The 16,432-nt window shown below is 39.7% G+C and overlaps 2 protein-coding genes across 4 annotated transcripts in view; one reads left to right on the top strand and one right to left on the bottom strand.

Moving 5' to 3' along the window:
• Positions 1–1,312: 1,312 nt before the first annotated feature.
• AKAP5 (A-kinase anchoring protein 5) lies at positions 1,313–7,283 on the top strand. Its single transcript, XM_060004419.1, has 2 exons — positions 1,313–1,797; positions 4,372–7,283. Exon 2 carries the CDS (start codon positions 4,639–4,641, stop codon positions 5,923–5,925), a length of 1,287 nt encoding a protein of 428 aa, XP_059860402.1. The 5' UTR covers positions 1,313–1,797; positions 4,372–4,638; the 3' UTR covers positions 5,926–7,283.
• A 2,103-nt stretch (positions 7,284–9,386) lies between these two features.
• The window catches only part of ZBTB25 (zinc finger and BTB domain containing 25), a 29,925-nt gene continuing 22,879 nt past the window's right edge, over positions 9,387–16,432 (bottom strand). The window contains exons 6-8 of one of the 3 annotated variants that reach the window (XR_009518327.1): positions 13,056–13,116; positions 11,711–11,760; positions 9,387–9,482 (exon numbers count right to left, since the gene is read on the bottom strand). Coding sequence is in view for 2 of the 3 variants with exons in the window: in XM_060004417.1 (XP_059860400.1) it covers positions 9,408–9,482 (75 nt within the window). In the remaining variant the exon portion in view is untranslated. Of the gene's footprint in view, positions 9,483–11,647; positions 11,761–13,055; positions 13,117–16,432 lie in introns of those variants that run through there. The other 2 variants (XM_060004418.1, XM_060004417.1) reach the window with 2 other exon arrangements.

Raw genomic sequence — 16,432 nt, 5'->3', positions numbered from 1 at the left:
AAGTCCTTAAGATGGCCTTTATTGCTTTTAACCTATCGCTGATTTCATTTCCAGTTACTTCCTAATAAGACAGCTATTCTACCCTGTCTTCATCTAGATAAGCTCATCTTATTTTTGCCTGAAATTGTTGCAAACTCCCAGATCTGCTAGATTTGAGAAAACTTGGATCTCAATAAGTAATTGCATCTCAATTGGTTATGAGTGGCATGGATTTCTTTTGGCTTGTTTAAAGTTCAAAACTGACAGTAAGCAGGGTTAGTAACTCATCTGGGGATATAAAACATCTTCACAGCCTGGTATTCAATGAATGAACAAAGATAAATTGAATTCTTAATTATAACTACTATAAATTAGATGCTTCTGGATTTTCCTGTTTTACAGCTCTTGTCTCTAAGATCTTGACAGCTTAGATTCAGCTTTGCTGTTGTGTCCTAATAGTGCTTTGCTTAATAAGTTTCAGTGGAAGCTATAGAAACTTAGAGGTAAAATATATTCTTGGAAAAACATCCAAAAATGGGTAACTGAGGTTTACTCTCAAAGATCATGATCCTATTGAAGAAAAGAGTTAAGTACAACTACTTTTCAGTAGTTCTTCCCTTCATCATAATAGGTTCTTCATCTGCCTGGGAGGGGCCAGAGGAGAAGGCAGGAATTGTGCATCCCACGGGACCTCACCTCTGGAGCTCCCAGGAATGCCGTTGTAGGTAACATTAAGCCCACTCTCATTGTAACACCTTTCATTAGTGTTAAATGCATTGTACACAATGGATTATGTGTACAAATAAATGCTTATGGTGCTTTTCACTAAGGCTAGGAACTTGTTTAAAGACTCAAAATGTGTGAAAATACACAGCCTACCTAGTCAGGCAGGAGGGTAGATATTGCCTGTGCCCTTTGCTCTGATCAGGACTGGAATTGTGAGGAAAGCTGTCTCCTATTCTCCATGCCCCGCTTGAGAGGAACAAGGTTAAGCAGCCACCTAGGAATATCCTGAAGGGAAACATGGATAACTTGTAAGCTACTTATTCTTGGAAATATATATAAGGTATAAAGGATGGATGGGGCTGGGTTCCTGTGTTCTGACCTCGATGGCACACAGGTTGCATCATCTCTGCCTGCCTTCTAGATACTTATGAAGACACGGGTTTGTGTCTTGGGCCTCTGAGAGGATTTGGCAATGAACCCTTTGACACCCAAAACTTTTCCAGGAGTGGGTTTGGGTGTAATGAGGTTTTTCTCTCTCAGTTCATGTAATTTTCTCGCCAAACGAGATTCACTGCACAGTTTTGAATCCTACTTTTAAAATGTGGTATCTGCTGTGACTTAAATATTCAGTGGGGCGATTTATAATGGGAGTACCATAATTTAAAATTGGATTTTGCTACTTTGCGTCTGAGAAAATGGGAGGCTTATGACCCTGGTCCCCTCCCCATCTGCCAGCCCTCTCTTTTCTCGGTGGCCCCCGATGTGGTCGCGCGCCAGGGATTCGCGCCAGGCTGGGAGCGCCCGTGGCTGGGCGAACTGCTCTCGGAAAGACCTTCCGATCACCCCCTCACCCTCCCCCGCGCCCACCGCCCCTAGCCCGGCCCCGTCCCGCGCCCGCACCCTCCGCGCGCATTGGTGCAGCCGGCTGTCTGTCCCCGCCCTCTGGGGGAGGGGGCGCCGCGGGGCTGCGTTCTCTGCAGAGGGCTGCTTGCTCCGGGTGCGACCGTGGCTTCCCGCCTACCCGTGCGCCCAGCCCAGCGAGCGCCCCCGCGACCTCGGCGACAGCGTCGACCAGGGACCCCGGCGCCCGCGGTAAGTGAAGAGGGCGAGTAGGTTGCAGGTAAAGGGTGCGGACCGGTGCACCTGCGCGGCAAAGTGGGCGGGAGGTGCCCACTGGACACCGGGAATCCGGGCCGCCCGAGGTGGCCGGAGTGAGAATCGGGAAGGTCGTTTGTCTGCAGAAATCTCCAGCCAGCGCGACCCTCGAAAGCTCTGCCCACATCTATCCTCTGCGCGTTACAGCTCGTGTTGCTGGTAGCTTTTTTCCTTCTTTCCCCTTTTGGGGGAAAATAGAGTGCCGGGTTCCTGGACATTATAATTGTGCAGATAGCTTGAAGCTGGGTTATGTCTTCCACGCCCGCCCCAGCACTTTCCTTTTTGAGTACTTTCTGCTACGCTCTAGCTCCTGCCATAAGGCGATTCAAGCCGAAGGAGAGACGCCCTCCTCCAGGAGAAAGCTTCGTGGTCCACACCTGGCGCTGGGAGAGATTCACTGCTTTCCCCAGGAAGTGGCTGCTCTTTGCCTCCGTGCTTCTCTGCTCACGGGAAAAGGGGAAGGGGTATTTTTTGTGGCAGTAGACTTGCGATTCTATCAGGAAATTACAACAGGGACTTTAAGATTGCCCAGGCGATAAAACTATTTGTGCAGGTTAAGGGAGAATCATTTGCAGTCTAATGTCCTGCAAAGTTTTAGTATCTACAGGCTGCATTTTCCCCATTTCAGTTAGGTTTTGTTTGGGTATTTATTTCTGCATCATGATATACATTTAAGTGAGCTTCTCAAGCAGTTGTCTTTGGGCAATCCAGATTAGTTTCAAATGATACATTCCTAAACATGATCCGATTTCAGTATTTCTATTAGCTATACAGCCTCTGGTTAATAAAAACTCTCAGGCACTGAGAACTCACAAGAGGTGACGAGACTTAAGGAGCTATAATCAGCTGTGGTTCTTGTGCTTATGGAAACATCGTATGAGGAGGGACACTGTAAAATGTTCATATTTTAGTTCCATCATTGTTCTAGGATGACTTTGCCTTTCTGTCAGGGGCATGGAGTATGTAACACTCAACCTAAGAGAATATTTACTTAGATCATGAACTGATTTTCAGAGTTCCAATTCCTTCTGTGGTTCACAGAATCAAGAGCTACCCAAATAAACCTTCAACAGTGAAGGATTTACAAAAAAAAAAAAAAAAAATACAAAGAAAGAGTCCCTTTGCTTATTTTAGGACATCCATCAACTAAAATTCATAGGATTTTTGTTAGGTGATCACCTCACGTCTCTATTCATTGGTACCCTCATACCGTTCTGTGGATTGATTTAAAATATACCTTTATATTTATATGTAACTAATCAGTTTGCCAATTGCATATCTTATCAACTTATTTCTGGCTTTCAAATTAGTTCCAGAACCACAAAAATAAAATATAAAGAACTGCAAAAGCTTAAATTTTAAAATAGCAAGAACTCAGTCTAGTCTTGGTTCAGTTATCAGTTGATGGGCTACATTATGGTAACACAACCATTTAAGCAATTTTTAAATTTTTTTGACTAGCGAGTCTAGTGCAGATTAGCATCTCCAAACAATTCATTTTTCTGATGAAACTCTTAAAACCCAGTTCCAGAGGACGGGCTTTAGAAACAGGCAATCTTGGGTTGAATCTGAGCTCTGTTATCGATTAGCTGTATAATCTAGAGCAAGTTACTTAACCTCTCTAGGCCTCAATTTCTTCATCTGTAGATGGTGATACCACCACCTACTCTGTAATGTTGTGGGAAGATTAGAGATGTAAAAGTGCTTATTAGCACTTCCTGATAGACAGGAGTTGCTCAATAAATGTCAACTATTATTACCATTCACTCTGACCTTCAACTATGTGCTCGTTATGGAAAATGTCTGAACTGCAGATACTTAGAAAAAAAAGTCAAAATTACACAAACAGATTTAAGAGTGGAGAATGACAGTGATGTTAAAAATTTCCCAAGGCATGTATGAAAAGTAGCACCTCCTTCACGGAACATACATTTTTAGAACAGAAACCTTATGGTATAATGGAAAGAACATTAGAGAGTCAAAGTCTTCAGTTCTAACTCTGGCTATGACCTCATCTAACTGTGTGGCTTTTAGCAGGCCAGCTGCCCACTCTGGAGCTCAGTTTCTTCATCTGGCTCGACTTGAATAATCTCAAATAATCTCTAAGATCCTTTGCAACTTCAGAGCTCTTTACTGCATTAATAAAAATTACACCCTGCCCTTCATTGTTTTTTGTTGTTCATGGTGGTGTGGTGGTTTTTGTTTGTTAACTTGCAATTCAGAGTCATAAACGATTCGTAAAGACAACACAACTCCAGAACTGATAAAATAATATCAGATTTGCAGAGTAATCCAAAATGAAGTTTTAACAAACAGACAGCAAAAGAAATTCACACTGAAATCTTTTGGATAGGGCAAAAGTAAACCCCAATTTTTATTCTCCAGTCATTTTAGTAAGTTATTATATGGGAAACATGCCCAGTAGAACCATATGCATTCAACTGAAATAGTCTCTATAGAAAACAGTAGGCTGATGGTGAAATAAAATACCACTCTCTTTTCTCTTATCAGGTTGACCCTTAAATAAAACAAAAATCTATCCAGTAAAAGGGCTTTCATGAAGAAATTAAAGAGATAAATTACAAGTAATAGTGAAACAAGGCATTTTTATAACTGGAAAAACCACCTAAAACAACTGTATGGAGTAAGACGAAAGGAGTGATTACATCGGGAAGAAATTTTACTTAGTGTGATATTTTTGCCTACTTTTTTGTCATAAAAGGCTGCTAAGGAAGAGAGGATACAGATTTCTAGAGAAAGAAAGAGTGTAATATAAAAATGGAGATCACAGTTCCTGAAATACAAGTAGAAAGCAAGGATGAGAAGAGATCAGCAGAGGTTAGTCCTCAGAATGAGAGGCAGGAGGAAAAAGCATCGACGCTTTGCTTCAAGAGAAGAAAGAAAGCAGCCAAAGCAATGAAGCCCAAAGCTGGCTCTGAAGCTGCTGATGCAGCAAGGAAGCGTCCCCCAGAAGCAGGAGCTTCTTATCAGCCAGAGCCCCCCGGGGGGGCCTGGGCTTCCATCAAACGCCTTGTAACACGCAGCAAAAGGTCAGATTCTTCAAAGCAGCCAAAGCCCTTTGAGGCCAAAGTGCAACCTGAAATCAATGCTGAGGATGATAATTCTAAAAAAAAGGCAAAATCCAGACTCAAGATTCCCTGTATAAAATTCTCAAAAGGGGAGAAAAGAAGTAATCATTCCAAAATTACAGAAGACTCAGACTGCAGTATCAAAGTCCAACGACAGGCTGGAAGTTTGGATACAAAAACTCTGACCCAATCAGATGACCAGGCAGCAAAGACCAAGTCGAAGCAGGATGTAAGGGAAGATGTCTCACAGAAAGGGAGTGATGAGGTCTGTGAATCAAATGTGAACAACAGCATAACTTCTCCTGGAGAGAAAGTGATTTCAGTAGAACTTGAGTTAGATACAGGGCATTCTGCTATTCAAACAGGAACTCTAATCCTTGAAAAAGATATTGAAACGCTTGAGGAAAAACAAAGCATTCAACCTCAGCAAGCAAGCCCACTGGAAACTTCAGACACAGAACACCAGCTCCCAGTGGTTTCTGATGTTCCTCCCTCACCTGCAGTCCCAGATCAACAAATTCTGGAAGAAGCCAGAAACAGTATCCTAGAAAGTGGACCAGACTGGAAAGACCGTGAAAGTAAAGAGACTGTTGCTGAGGAGAGCAAGCCGAAAGATACTGAACTGAGCCAGGAATCAGATTTCCAAGTAAATGAAATCACTGCAGAAAAACCCAAACCAGAAGAAAGCAAAAGAATGGAGCCAATTGCTATTATTATCACAGACACTGAAATCAGTGAATTTGATGTTAAGAAATCTAAAAATGTCCCTAAGCAATTCTTAATTTCAATCGAAAATGAGCAAGTGGGGGTTTTTGCTAATGATAGTGGTTTTGAGAGTAGAACTTCAGAACAATATGAAACACTCTTAATAGAAACAGCTTCTTCTCTTGTCAAGAATGCTATCCAGTTATCTATAGAACAGCTGGTTAATGAAATGGCCTCTGATGATAATGCAAAAAGCAATCTTCTACAGTGACTTAATTTCCACATCATGGGAGAGAAAAAATGCTTAATGGTAAATTATTTTACATATTTGTGGTATTTCTTATTCAGTAACAAATGAGAGATTTAACATCTGTAGAATTTAAAGGTACAGTTCAAACCCAGAAGTGCTAAAGAATTAAGTTGCAAAATCCTCCCTTATCACTGAAATGTAGCCACTTCTGGATTGAAGGAAGTCAGTACAGATTGCAATGAAAAGTAATATCTAGGAAATTGCTAAAATGGTTTGTGGAGATTAGACTGCCTGGGAGAAGCAAGATGTATTTATTGAGCACTTGCCGTATGCCATAAGCTCTTTAATGTCCTCTGATGTCACAAAGCCTGGTTTCCTTTTAAAAGTTCAACACTGTGTATAGGTTAACATCGCATTCTGTTTTCAACAACTTTTTTTTTACAGTGCACTTTTATGTTGTATAAAATGGTGATAAGGTGAGCTATTTTTGTGAATGTGTGACTTAAGCTGTTATACTCCTAGGTAGTAGTCTTACCTCAAAAAAATACTGCAGGGCTTCCCTGGTGGCACAGTGGTTGAGGGTCCGCCTGCCGATGCAGGGGACGCGGGTTCGTGCCCCGGTCCGGGAGGGTCCCACGTGCCGCGGAGCGCTGGGCCTTTGAGCCATGGCCGCTGAGCCTGCGCGTCCGGAGCCTGTGCTCCGCAACGGAAGAGGCCACAACAGTGAGAGGCCCGCATACCGCAAAAAAAAAAAAAAAAAAAAAATACTGCAAACCAAAAAAATAATAGTTTGATTAAACATGAGTGGTTTTCTAGTCTTGCTCAAGTTCCTTACAAAAGCCATTCACAAATTACTTCAAACAGGCAAATAATTACCAAGTGCAAAGGTGTGGAAACAGGGAGTGCATTTTCCATCTCCATCTTTCTTCTGCCACAGCAGACCTGTATAAAAATCCACTTGCGCACGCGGGCTTCCCTGGTGGCGCAGTGGTTGAGAGTCTGCCTGCCGATGCAGGGGACACGGGTTCATGCCCCGGTCTGGGAAGATCCCACATGCTGCGGAGTGGCTGGGCCCGTGAGCCATGGCCGCTGAGCCTGCGCGTCCGGAGCCTGTGCTCCGCAACGGGAGAGGCCACAACAGTGAGAGGCCCGCGTACTGCAAAAAAAAAAAAAAAAAAAAAAAAAAATCCACTTGCGCATGGGATCATCTGCTGAAAAGCTAAAAACAAAAAACAGGGTTTCCCTGGTGGCGCAGTGGTTAAGAATCCGCCTGCCAATGCAGGGGACACGGGTTTGAACTCTGGTCCAGGGAAGATCCCACATGCCGCAGAGCAACTAAGCCAGTGCACAACTGCTGAGCCTGTGCTCTAGAGCCCGTGAGCCACAACTACTGAGCCTGCGTGCCACAACTACTGAAGCCTACGCAGCTAGAGCCTGTGTTCCGCAACAAGAGAAGCCACCGCAATGAGAAGCCCGTGCACCGCAACAAAGAGTAGCACTCGCTCACTGCAACTAGAGAAAGCCCACACGCAGCAACAAAGACCCAACTCAGCCAAAAAATAAATAATTTTTTTAAATTAAAACAACAAAAAGTGGATTATTTTCCATCCAGGAGAAGACAAACTTCCCAAGTAACAAATTACCACATATAACACACGATTCGTCTTGCAAGATTAAATCTCTGGAGACTGTCTTCATCAATCTCTCCTCAAAGAGGGGAGAGTGGACTCAAAGCAAACCTGGCAGTAAAAGTCATAGGAAATCATAATAATTTAGTGAAAATATTCATGCTTGGCTAAGAATGAGCCAAATACATCTTTCATTGTGCCTATGTGTTGAGAGACACCAGTAAAAATTTTACACGGATATTGAAAATAAACTTTTTCATCAGTAATTTTAGTCCAACTAGTCCCTTACAAAAAAAAAAAAATGAACTTAATATAACAATGAGAAGGGCTTGTTTGCATTTTATTCAGTTATTTAAATCATCGATCTCAATGATTGTCATATTTTTTGAAAAAATAATTGTTTCAACCTTTCCTTGTGTGAAATGACCCTAATACTGCAACCCACTTCCGTACCTCACAGGTCAGGGTTCCTATTGTACAGTCCTCCACTGTCTAAACTGAGTGACAGTGTCACTCTGAAAGTAGATGAAGTAATGAAGAGCTTTTGCTTGAGTTGTAAGGTATTTGTACATTCTTGGAGAAAAGAATGTACATTAGATGATTTCAAATGATCTGGTGACTTCCTGCATTATTTATGGATTGCATACAGAAAGTATGTGCTAATTTGTCCCATAGAATCTTTGTTTCTTCCTGTAAGTACATATTGAGACCTCTGGCAGAAGAACCTAATCTGACTTTGGAACTGAACCAGATAATGGATATTATTAGCAAGATTCTTTGCTGAAGTGTAAATGTATTCCCCGTATTCCCCCAGATTTTCCTACCTTCATGCTTATAACCTTGGGGGGGGTGGTGGGAGGAAGAGGGAAGCTACCAAAATCCTTCAGTTTCACAAGATGAAAAGTGGATCTTTCAAAACATGACCCAAGAAATCAATTTCATTTAATTGTATAATTTTTAAACATTTCTTAAAAAAAGACTGCTAAGTCATCCTCCCTAAAAACTCTTTTTAATTCACTATATGTGGTGCTAATGGACTTGGACAGCTACCAGCAACTACATATTTAAAAGTGAGCAATTTAAAAAGACTGATTAAAGTTGGTGCATTTAACAGTGTTTCGAAGAATCCTGCCTTCATTTACTGCAAGGATGGCTCAAGCCATATACTTTCATTGTAAATTTTTAGTAATTTCTCATGAATAAGCAAAAAGTATAGCATTTACCAGTTATTGAAAATATTTTGAAATGTGCAGGTATATTTATTTGGGAGTTTTAAAAACGTGAGGTAAATATGTGTAATGAAATTCTTCTAAGAAAGTAACATTTTATCTAAGTAGTCCTAGGTTTCTATTTTTTTTCCACTGTGGTGTGGTACATATTTGGTTAGAATGTATTATAATTGATAGTTTTTGTGATGAAATGTGTACTCTATTTGCATTCATTCTTAAGTGGTTTCTCCTCAGTCTTTTCTATTGAGAATATCTGGTGAATTAAATAAGTAGGATCCAGTTTGAAAAAGGATTCCAGAAATTAATTGGTCTCAATCTGATTATATCTGCTACATGGCCAAATCCCACTACTATGAATTGTAAGGTGATCTAAATTGTTTTGTTGTTATAGAAATAATTAGGAATCAGATGACTTAGAAGTTTCTCATAAAATGTTTTTTTTATTTTAATGGTATTTATTTTAAGCAATTTGACCTTATATGCAAGACATTAAATGAATATAAATAGGTTCTTATTCAATTCACATCCATTTGACAATATTAAAATATCACTTAAAAGGCAATTTAATAACACCACATTAATTTTCCTTTAAATTTGCTGTGGTATAAATGCTGCTTTTAGTGAACATTTATTAAGTAGCTGGGATTCAGTTTCTCTTTGAACTCGATTTTACAAGGCTGGTTGGTTTATCAGGTAACTTCTTCAGCACATTATCTTCCCCCTTTTAAGATTCAAGTATTATTCAGTTTGCTTTACAACAAGCGAATACAAAAATCCTCCTCTATTTTGTGTAGCACTATTCACTTAACATTTTCTCAAAGTACTTTATAGGATATAAAAATAGTCCCTGGTCACATTTAAGTAAAGGTAGCAGAAAACAGAAGAACATTCAAAGAGGAATCATGTTCCCTGCCACCTCCTCCACCTCAAGGAACAATAAGCATTTGGTACAAATGGAGTTCTTCAGAAAAGCTGTCAGCATAATTTTCTTTGAAGATAATCCATTTGACAGCACGAAGTTTGTGATCTTAATTGGTCTACTATTTAATGAAGTCTTAAAAACTCTGATTTATTTCTGAGCGATTACGTTATTTCACCAATATGTGTGAATAGCCTTCCAGCTAAAGGCTTTTAGAAATAATGGATCATGAGAGGGCACCAGTCGAATCTGGCTTCTGCAAAAAATCCAGAGTTAACTTCATCCATAAGTTTCTAACTTCAAGTTGCCTTATTTTTTATAGTTAATAATTAATTTGGGGGGATTTACAGCAGAATTAACATAATTATTAAGCTTTAGAATCCATTGTTTGAAAATACCCCTTTAATGTCAACTTTATTCAAATGTGTGAAGTCTGCTTTCTAATTTCACCTGATACTCAATACATTAGGGGTGGACTTTTCTGCCTGCCCTTTCTGCATTTTTAAACATCCTCATTTAAGGTTTAGCGTTTCTTAGTTTCAAATTCCTATGATGTTTTATTGCTTCACAAACATGAAGTTTCTCATTATACAGAATTCAAAATTTCAATATGTAGTACATTTTATGGCACATTTTTGAAGTTTTTTTGTAATCCTTACTTAGTTACAAAAATTTAACAGAAAGAAACTACTTAAATTTAGATTAAATTCAATTTATTCAACATGTGTTGGGTATGACACATGCCAAACACTGATAAAGGGGACAGTCTCCCTGCCCTCGAAGAGCTCAACCTAGGGAGCCGCAGCAGCTGAAACTTGGACAGGGGTTAAGGCAAAGAACCACAGTAATGCAGCATCGTGAGTGCATGGAGACTAAAGAGAAAGAGATTCATTTTGTCTGGTATGAGGAGATGGTCATATAAATACAGGGGCAGTTTGATAGCATTCGGTTGCTAAATAGCTTAAAAGTATATTCCTTCTGATTTGTGAACAGGTGCAGAAAAAAGCCTGCATAATGTTACATATTTATAGTAGTTCTTTGTAAAAATGTTAAGTGGATGAGCTATTATGAAAGCAGAAGTTCCAATTTGTATTTCTCATTAAAATTAGTACTATATTATTGTGGATCAGATGCGAATATTAAAGAAATCATACTCTGTAGAAAAAAGGTTTCAAACCTGAATTAATATATGTACTGTTAATACAAAATAAATGTTATATTGGCTCATGTTTATTTTATTTATCCAAATCTTTTAAGAGAAACGTGGTATAGTACATTAATTTCCTAAAACCATAAAGATCACACTGAAACTACTGAGTTCGTACCACCAAAAGTTCTATTCTCCTGAGTGTTGGCCAAACTTTACAAGACATGCCTAAAAGAGCCCACCTCCAGCAAAGAGAAACACAAACACCTCGAACTTGAATTCAATTTCACTGAAATAATTCCATCTAAAGGGCAATTCTGACTTTGATGCCATCTATGAAGTTGACAGAAGTGTACTTGTTTTCATTGTCTCTTGCTATTGTCACTAGTTGTCTTTTCTGTATTAACCTATAAATTGGTAATAATCTGTATGGTTTTCCAAATTACTAAGCGATCTTTATGTGGAAATGCTTATTCAGATGGTGCCTGCTAAAGCTGGGTGTTTCAAAAGTTCTGTGTTTATTAAGACACTGATTTTCTTCCCTTAACATCAGCAACCCTGTTTTTTTCTTAAGCACAGCCCATTGACAGTAAATAGGCACTATGAAAGAATGTGCTTTCCAAATCTTGGGACCAATTTAAACTTGATAGCGTCTTAAAAGTCCTAAAACTAAACTTTGTTCCAAAATAAAATGTCTTGTTAAGGTACACTGTACATAGGGTATTTAATATTTCACACTTTGCAGAATTTAAAAAATTTTATTAAATCACATCTTTCTAATTTAAGAGAAAAGTACATAACCTTTTGCAACACTTGTCCTCTCAGGCAATTCTGCCCTTAACGCTGAATTCTGGAGTTCCCAATCTCTTGGAGAAGTACATACCTTTCTTTTTTTCCCTGAAGCTTGAGATCACTGGAGGCTAAGTTCCTGAACTTAGGGAAAAAAGCAAGTATATGTATATATGTACATGAGCACACTATACATTCACAGAAAATCCTCAGCAAAGCTGGGCACAGACACTACGAACAATTAAGGAAAACCTACGTGAGGGGAGGATGGTGGCTCCTAGGTTGGGAAACTCCCAAACTTAAAACTGTCTCTGTAAAAAAAATTAAAAAAAATAAAAAAATAAAAAAACTGTCTCTGTAAATTCCAAACTATCATAATAGCAATGGTAGTGGTGTCCAGCAGTTTCTGCATGTTAGCAAGACGAGACGCACTTTCCTCACAATTTGTTTCGTGGCTAGACTCAAATAGGACTTTTGGCCTTATCTTGATATTTATGACAGTGCAATTATAGAGCAGAGATTAAGCCTTTCCTACACTTTTCACAGCTATACTTGTTGCCATAAAAAACAGGCCTTCCAATTCCATATTCCTGGGAGATAGGGAGCACAGGGTGACACAAAAGCAGATGCAGTCATTTGTACACTTGTACTCAAACCTTTTATTCCCAAATCCCTACTTTGACATCTGTACCTTCAGAACACAGGAAGGTCCAGTCAGTATAGCTACAAGTGGGTCTCTGGACCATATCTGTGATCAGTCACAGGTAAGAGTAATGCAGCTACAGGCATGCATGCTCAAACCAATCAAATATCCTCATATATAAATTACAATGCAGAGGTTCCGTGTGGAATAGCCATTTGTGGTATAAAAACTTAACTAGAGGACTTCCCTGGTGGCGCAGTGGTTAAGAATCTGCTTGCCAATGCAGGGGACACAGGTTCAATCCCTGGTCCAGGAAGATCCCACATGCCACAGAGCAACTAAGCCCGTGTGCCACAACTGCTAAGCCTGCGCTCTAGAACCCGCAAGCCACAACTACTGAGCCCTCGTGCCACAACTACTGAAGCCCGCACACCTAGCCGGTGCTCCACAACAAGAGAAGCCACCGCAATGAGAAGCACGCGCACTGCAACGAGTAGCCCTCGCTCGCTGCAACTAGAGAAAGCCCCCATGCAGCAACGAAGACCCAACACTGCCAAAAATAAATAAAATTAATTTATTTTTAAAAACCCAAAACTTAACTAGAGTATTTCTATCCCCCTGATCAAAATAACTGGTTAGAACTCTTCTTGTAGTCTGTGAAGACTAACATGCACGGAATGCCAAAATAATTGGTCGCTCACTATTCAATTCAGGTGAAAAAAAGTCAACCTTTCAGATGTACCACAAACAGCCTTATCAGTAATTTGGCTTATTTCAGAGTGAATTTCAGAATTACCTTTTTAGTTTCATGGGTTTTCTTCTCTATACTCAATATCTGGCTGGTGTTTTTTTCTGACCTATGGAAGGATTAAAAGTGAATGATAATCATCATGGCTCATTAAGCTCCAAGACTTTCTATATTTATCTGGGTGGTCTTAACCTTTTTTCATTAAGGTACAATTTACATACAGTAAAATACGCCCTTTTTAGTGCACAGTTCTACACATTTTGACAAACACATAGTTGTGTCACCGAGGGAGTATTCATTTTTTCTTATTCTGATTTCATTGTTCTTTATACCACCTGTGTATTTTAGTTTAATATAATTTCCTGGCTGCATCAGTGAAAACTGCTACTTGCTGCAGAAATTCAAAATAAGGGCTTCTTAGACTCAACATTTAACCCAGGATAAGGAAAGGCACGGCTGCCTTGCACAGCTGTTCAAACTATACAGCCCAACTCCAGAAGCACGCATTTGGTGAGTGACGCCCCCTAGAGTTTATTGTGCATAATTTGCATGGCTCTATGTGGTGGGTCTGAACATAACCACCAGTTTGAGAGATCTGCAAAACTGGTGATGTTAACAGTGAAACAGGAAATGTTTTAAATTTTAAAAAGGAGCCTTCCATTTATATGCCTTTCCTCCCACACTTTAAAATGTTGTGATAGAAAGAGAGGACAGGTACCACCGAGCTCACAGCAGACTATGCACATATGTGAAAGAAGGGCAATGTTGGGAAATGAGAACTGGTCCAGTAAAAAAATCTTTTGAGACTCACTCCACTGGAATCTTTGGTCTGCATTTTAAAACCTTTTCCCTTATCTTTGCAAATGTATCCTTTTCCTATAGAACCACCATAGGTTCTTTAGATTTTCCTCCCTACAAGGCACTTAGTACAAATGCCAGAAACCAAAAAAAAAATTTTTTTTTCAATTAGGTACTTTCCTACATATGGTTTGGACTAAGTACCATATGGCTTCCACTACAGAAAAATGCGGCAGAGCTAAATTCACAAGATCTCATTCCTCAAAGGCCTGTTTGGTCCACAAAAATCTAACATGAACCTTCCTGAAATTCAGTAATAGCATAGATCAGACAATGGATAACAACTGCAGCTGATGAAGGCCTCCTTCCCAGGCCTCCTTCCTGCACAAGCCTCTCCCCCAGCTCCCAAGAGAGCAAGGACCAGTTCAGTTGTGCAGAGAAGCTCTCCCAGAGCACTGCTATTCCTTGAGATTTCTGACATAAAAGGACACCAAGGTTTTCTAACAGCTTAAGGGAAGATCCTTTATTTCCATTATTTTGATACAATATCACCAAGTTGTTTCAATGAAAAAAGTTTCAACATTATATAAATACTGGAAGAGAATTTATCTGGGAGGAAGCAGGTTCATTCTCCCAAGTTGCCCAAGCCCAAGTTGGCTAATCAGTTGTAAAATAAATTTAAGAGAAGCATTTGGTGATGAGGTACAAAGTCCTAGGATAATATTAATAGTAAATTGTAAGCAGAAATTATGAGGAGGAAAGGGTAGCCTGTATTCACTCAGTATTGGAAGGTACAAGAACTCTATTAGAGAATGTCTCAGCCGTCTCGGAGAATGAAACTGGTGGAAGGAAGTGAGGGAAGAAAAGGATAAAGAACAGCAGCTTAGAAAGCCAGTTGTTGAATCACAGTTGAAAGAGAAAGTAAATTTCAGAAAATAATATACAGGCCAAACTCCGAGGTTGTGGCTATGAAGAAAAGAAGCAAGAGGTAAGAAACTAGGGAGTATTTACTCAAATGTCCCTGGATTTATCTCTTGACCAGGTAGAACACCAAAAACTGAGTCTGATGTCTGATTAGAAGAACAAATGTGATTGAGACTAAAATTCTGAAGACTTAATGTTAAAGACTTACAAGAATCCTCAGAAATGCTTGATATAACAAGCACACTAAATGTGATATTTTAAAAAGTTATCTGCTGCTGTACAGGTAAATTGGAAGCATCTTGATCAAAGAGGGATGTCAGTATATTTCAGTACCTAATATATTATGGGATTCAAGGAAGATTCTCATTAGTCTTGACTCTATAAAGTGAAGCAAGATTCAGGAATAGCTAAGTATTAAATATATGTGAATTAAGCAAACAGTGATGCCAAATTTGAGCATAATGTAAAATAGACTTTTAAAAGGTACACTGGTGCCACCTTTTGGCCAGATTAAATATTTACACAAATTACAAACTACGATCACATTTTAATTTCAGAGAGACCTTATTATAGACACAATTGTTTAGTTCAAAGGTTATATGAACAGACTTAAAACTGTCTTGTTGCTTAATACATCTATGATTTTTAATAATCACATTTTGTACCTTTGAAAAGATGGCATAAAAGTGAATACAGATAGAAATTTAATTCTGAACAAACACCTCTCATACTCCATAAGAACTGTATTAACTTCAAAGATGACTGGGACAAAAATCGCTAAATTTAAGTTTTGTATCCTTTAGCTCTTAACAATCCTCATAAAACTTACTTTGCCCTTCTAGACCAGGAGTAGCCTATCTCGGCACTACTGACATTTTGGGCTGGAAAACTCTTCGTTGTGGGGCCTATACTCTACACTGTGAGATGTTTAGAGCACCCTCGGTCTCTCTACCCACTAGATGCCAACAGCAACCTTCCCCTACCCCCACCCAGCTGTGACAACCCAAAACACCTCCACATTGCCAAATTTCACCATGGTGCAAGGGGACCACCCCGTGTGATAGTTAAATTTATGTGTCTAACTTGACTGGGCCATGGGATACCCAGATATTTGGTCGAACATTATTCTGGATGTGTCTGTGTTTCTGGATGAGATTAACATTTGAATCAGTAGACTGAGTAAAGTAGACTGCCCTCTCTAATGTGAGTGGCCCTTGTCCAACCAGTTGAAGGCCTGAATAGAAAAAGCTGACCCTCCTAAGAGTAAGGGTAACTTCTGCCTATTAAGTTGGGACATTGGTCTTTTCCTGCCTTTGTGATTCTCAAACTGCAAAGTTTGGACTGGAACTACACCATTGGCTTCCCTGGGTTTCCAGCTTACCAACTGTAGATCTTGGGACTTGGCCTCAATATCTGCATGAGCCAATTCTTTATAATCAATCAATCACTCAATCTTTCTCTCTCTCTCTCACACACACACACACACACACACACACACACACACACACACACACACACACACACACACACACACACAGTGTGGTTCTGTTTCTCTGGAGAACCTGACTAATACATCCTGGCTAAGAACCACTGTTGCAGATTACGCTACTGGAGGAGATAGAGAGAAAATAGGGAAGAAAGGAAGGAGCAAAGCAAGAAACTTCTGGGAAATGACTACATAGTACCTTTCTTTCCAGAGATGG

This window comes from Delphinus delphis, chromosome 2 (assembly GCF_949987515.2).
Source record: "Delphinus delphis chromosome 2, mDelDel1.2, whole genome shotgun sequence".
In the NCBI taxonomy this organism is placed as follows: Eukaryota; Metazoa; Chordata; class Mammalia; order Artiodactyla; family Delphinidae; genus Delphinus; species Delphinus delphis.
The sequence above is the reverse complement of the archived record's forward strand: the minus strand, read 5'-3'. Positions and strand labels throughout refer to the sequence as shown.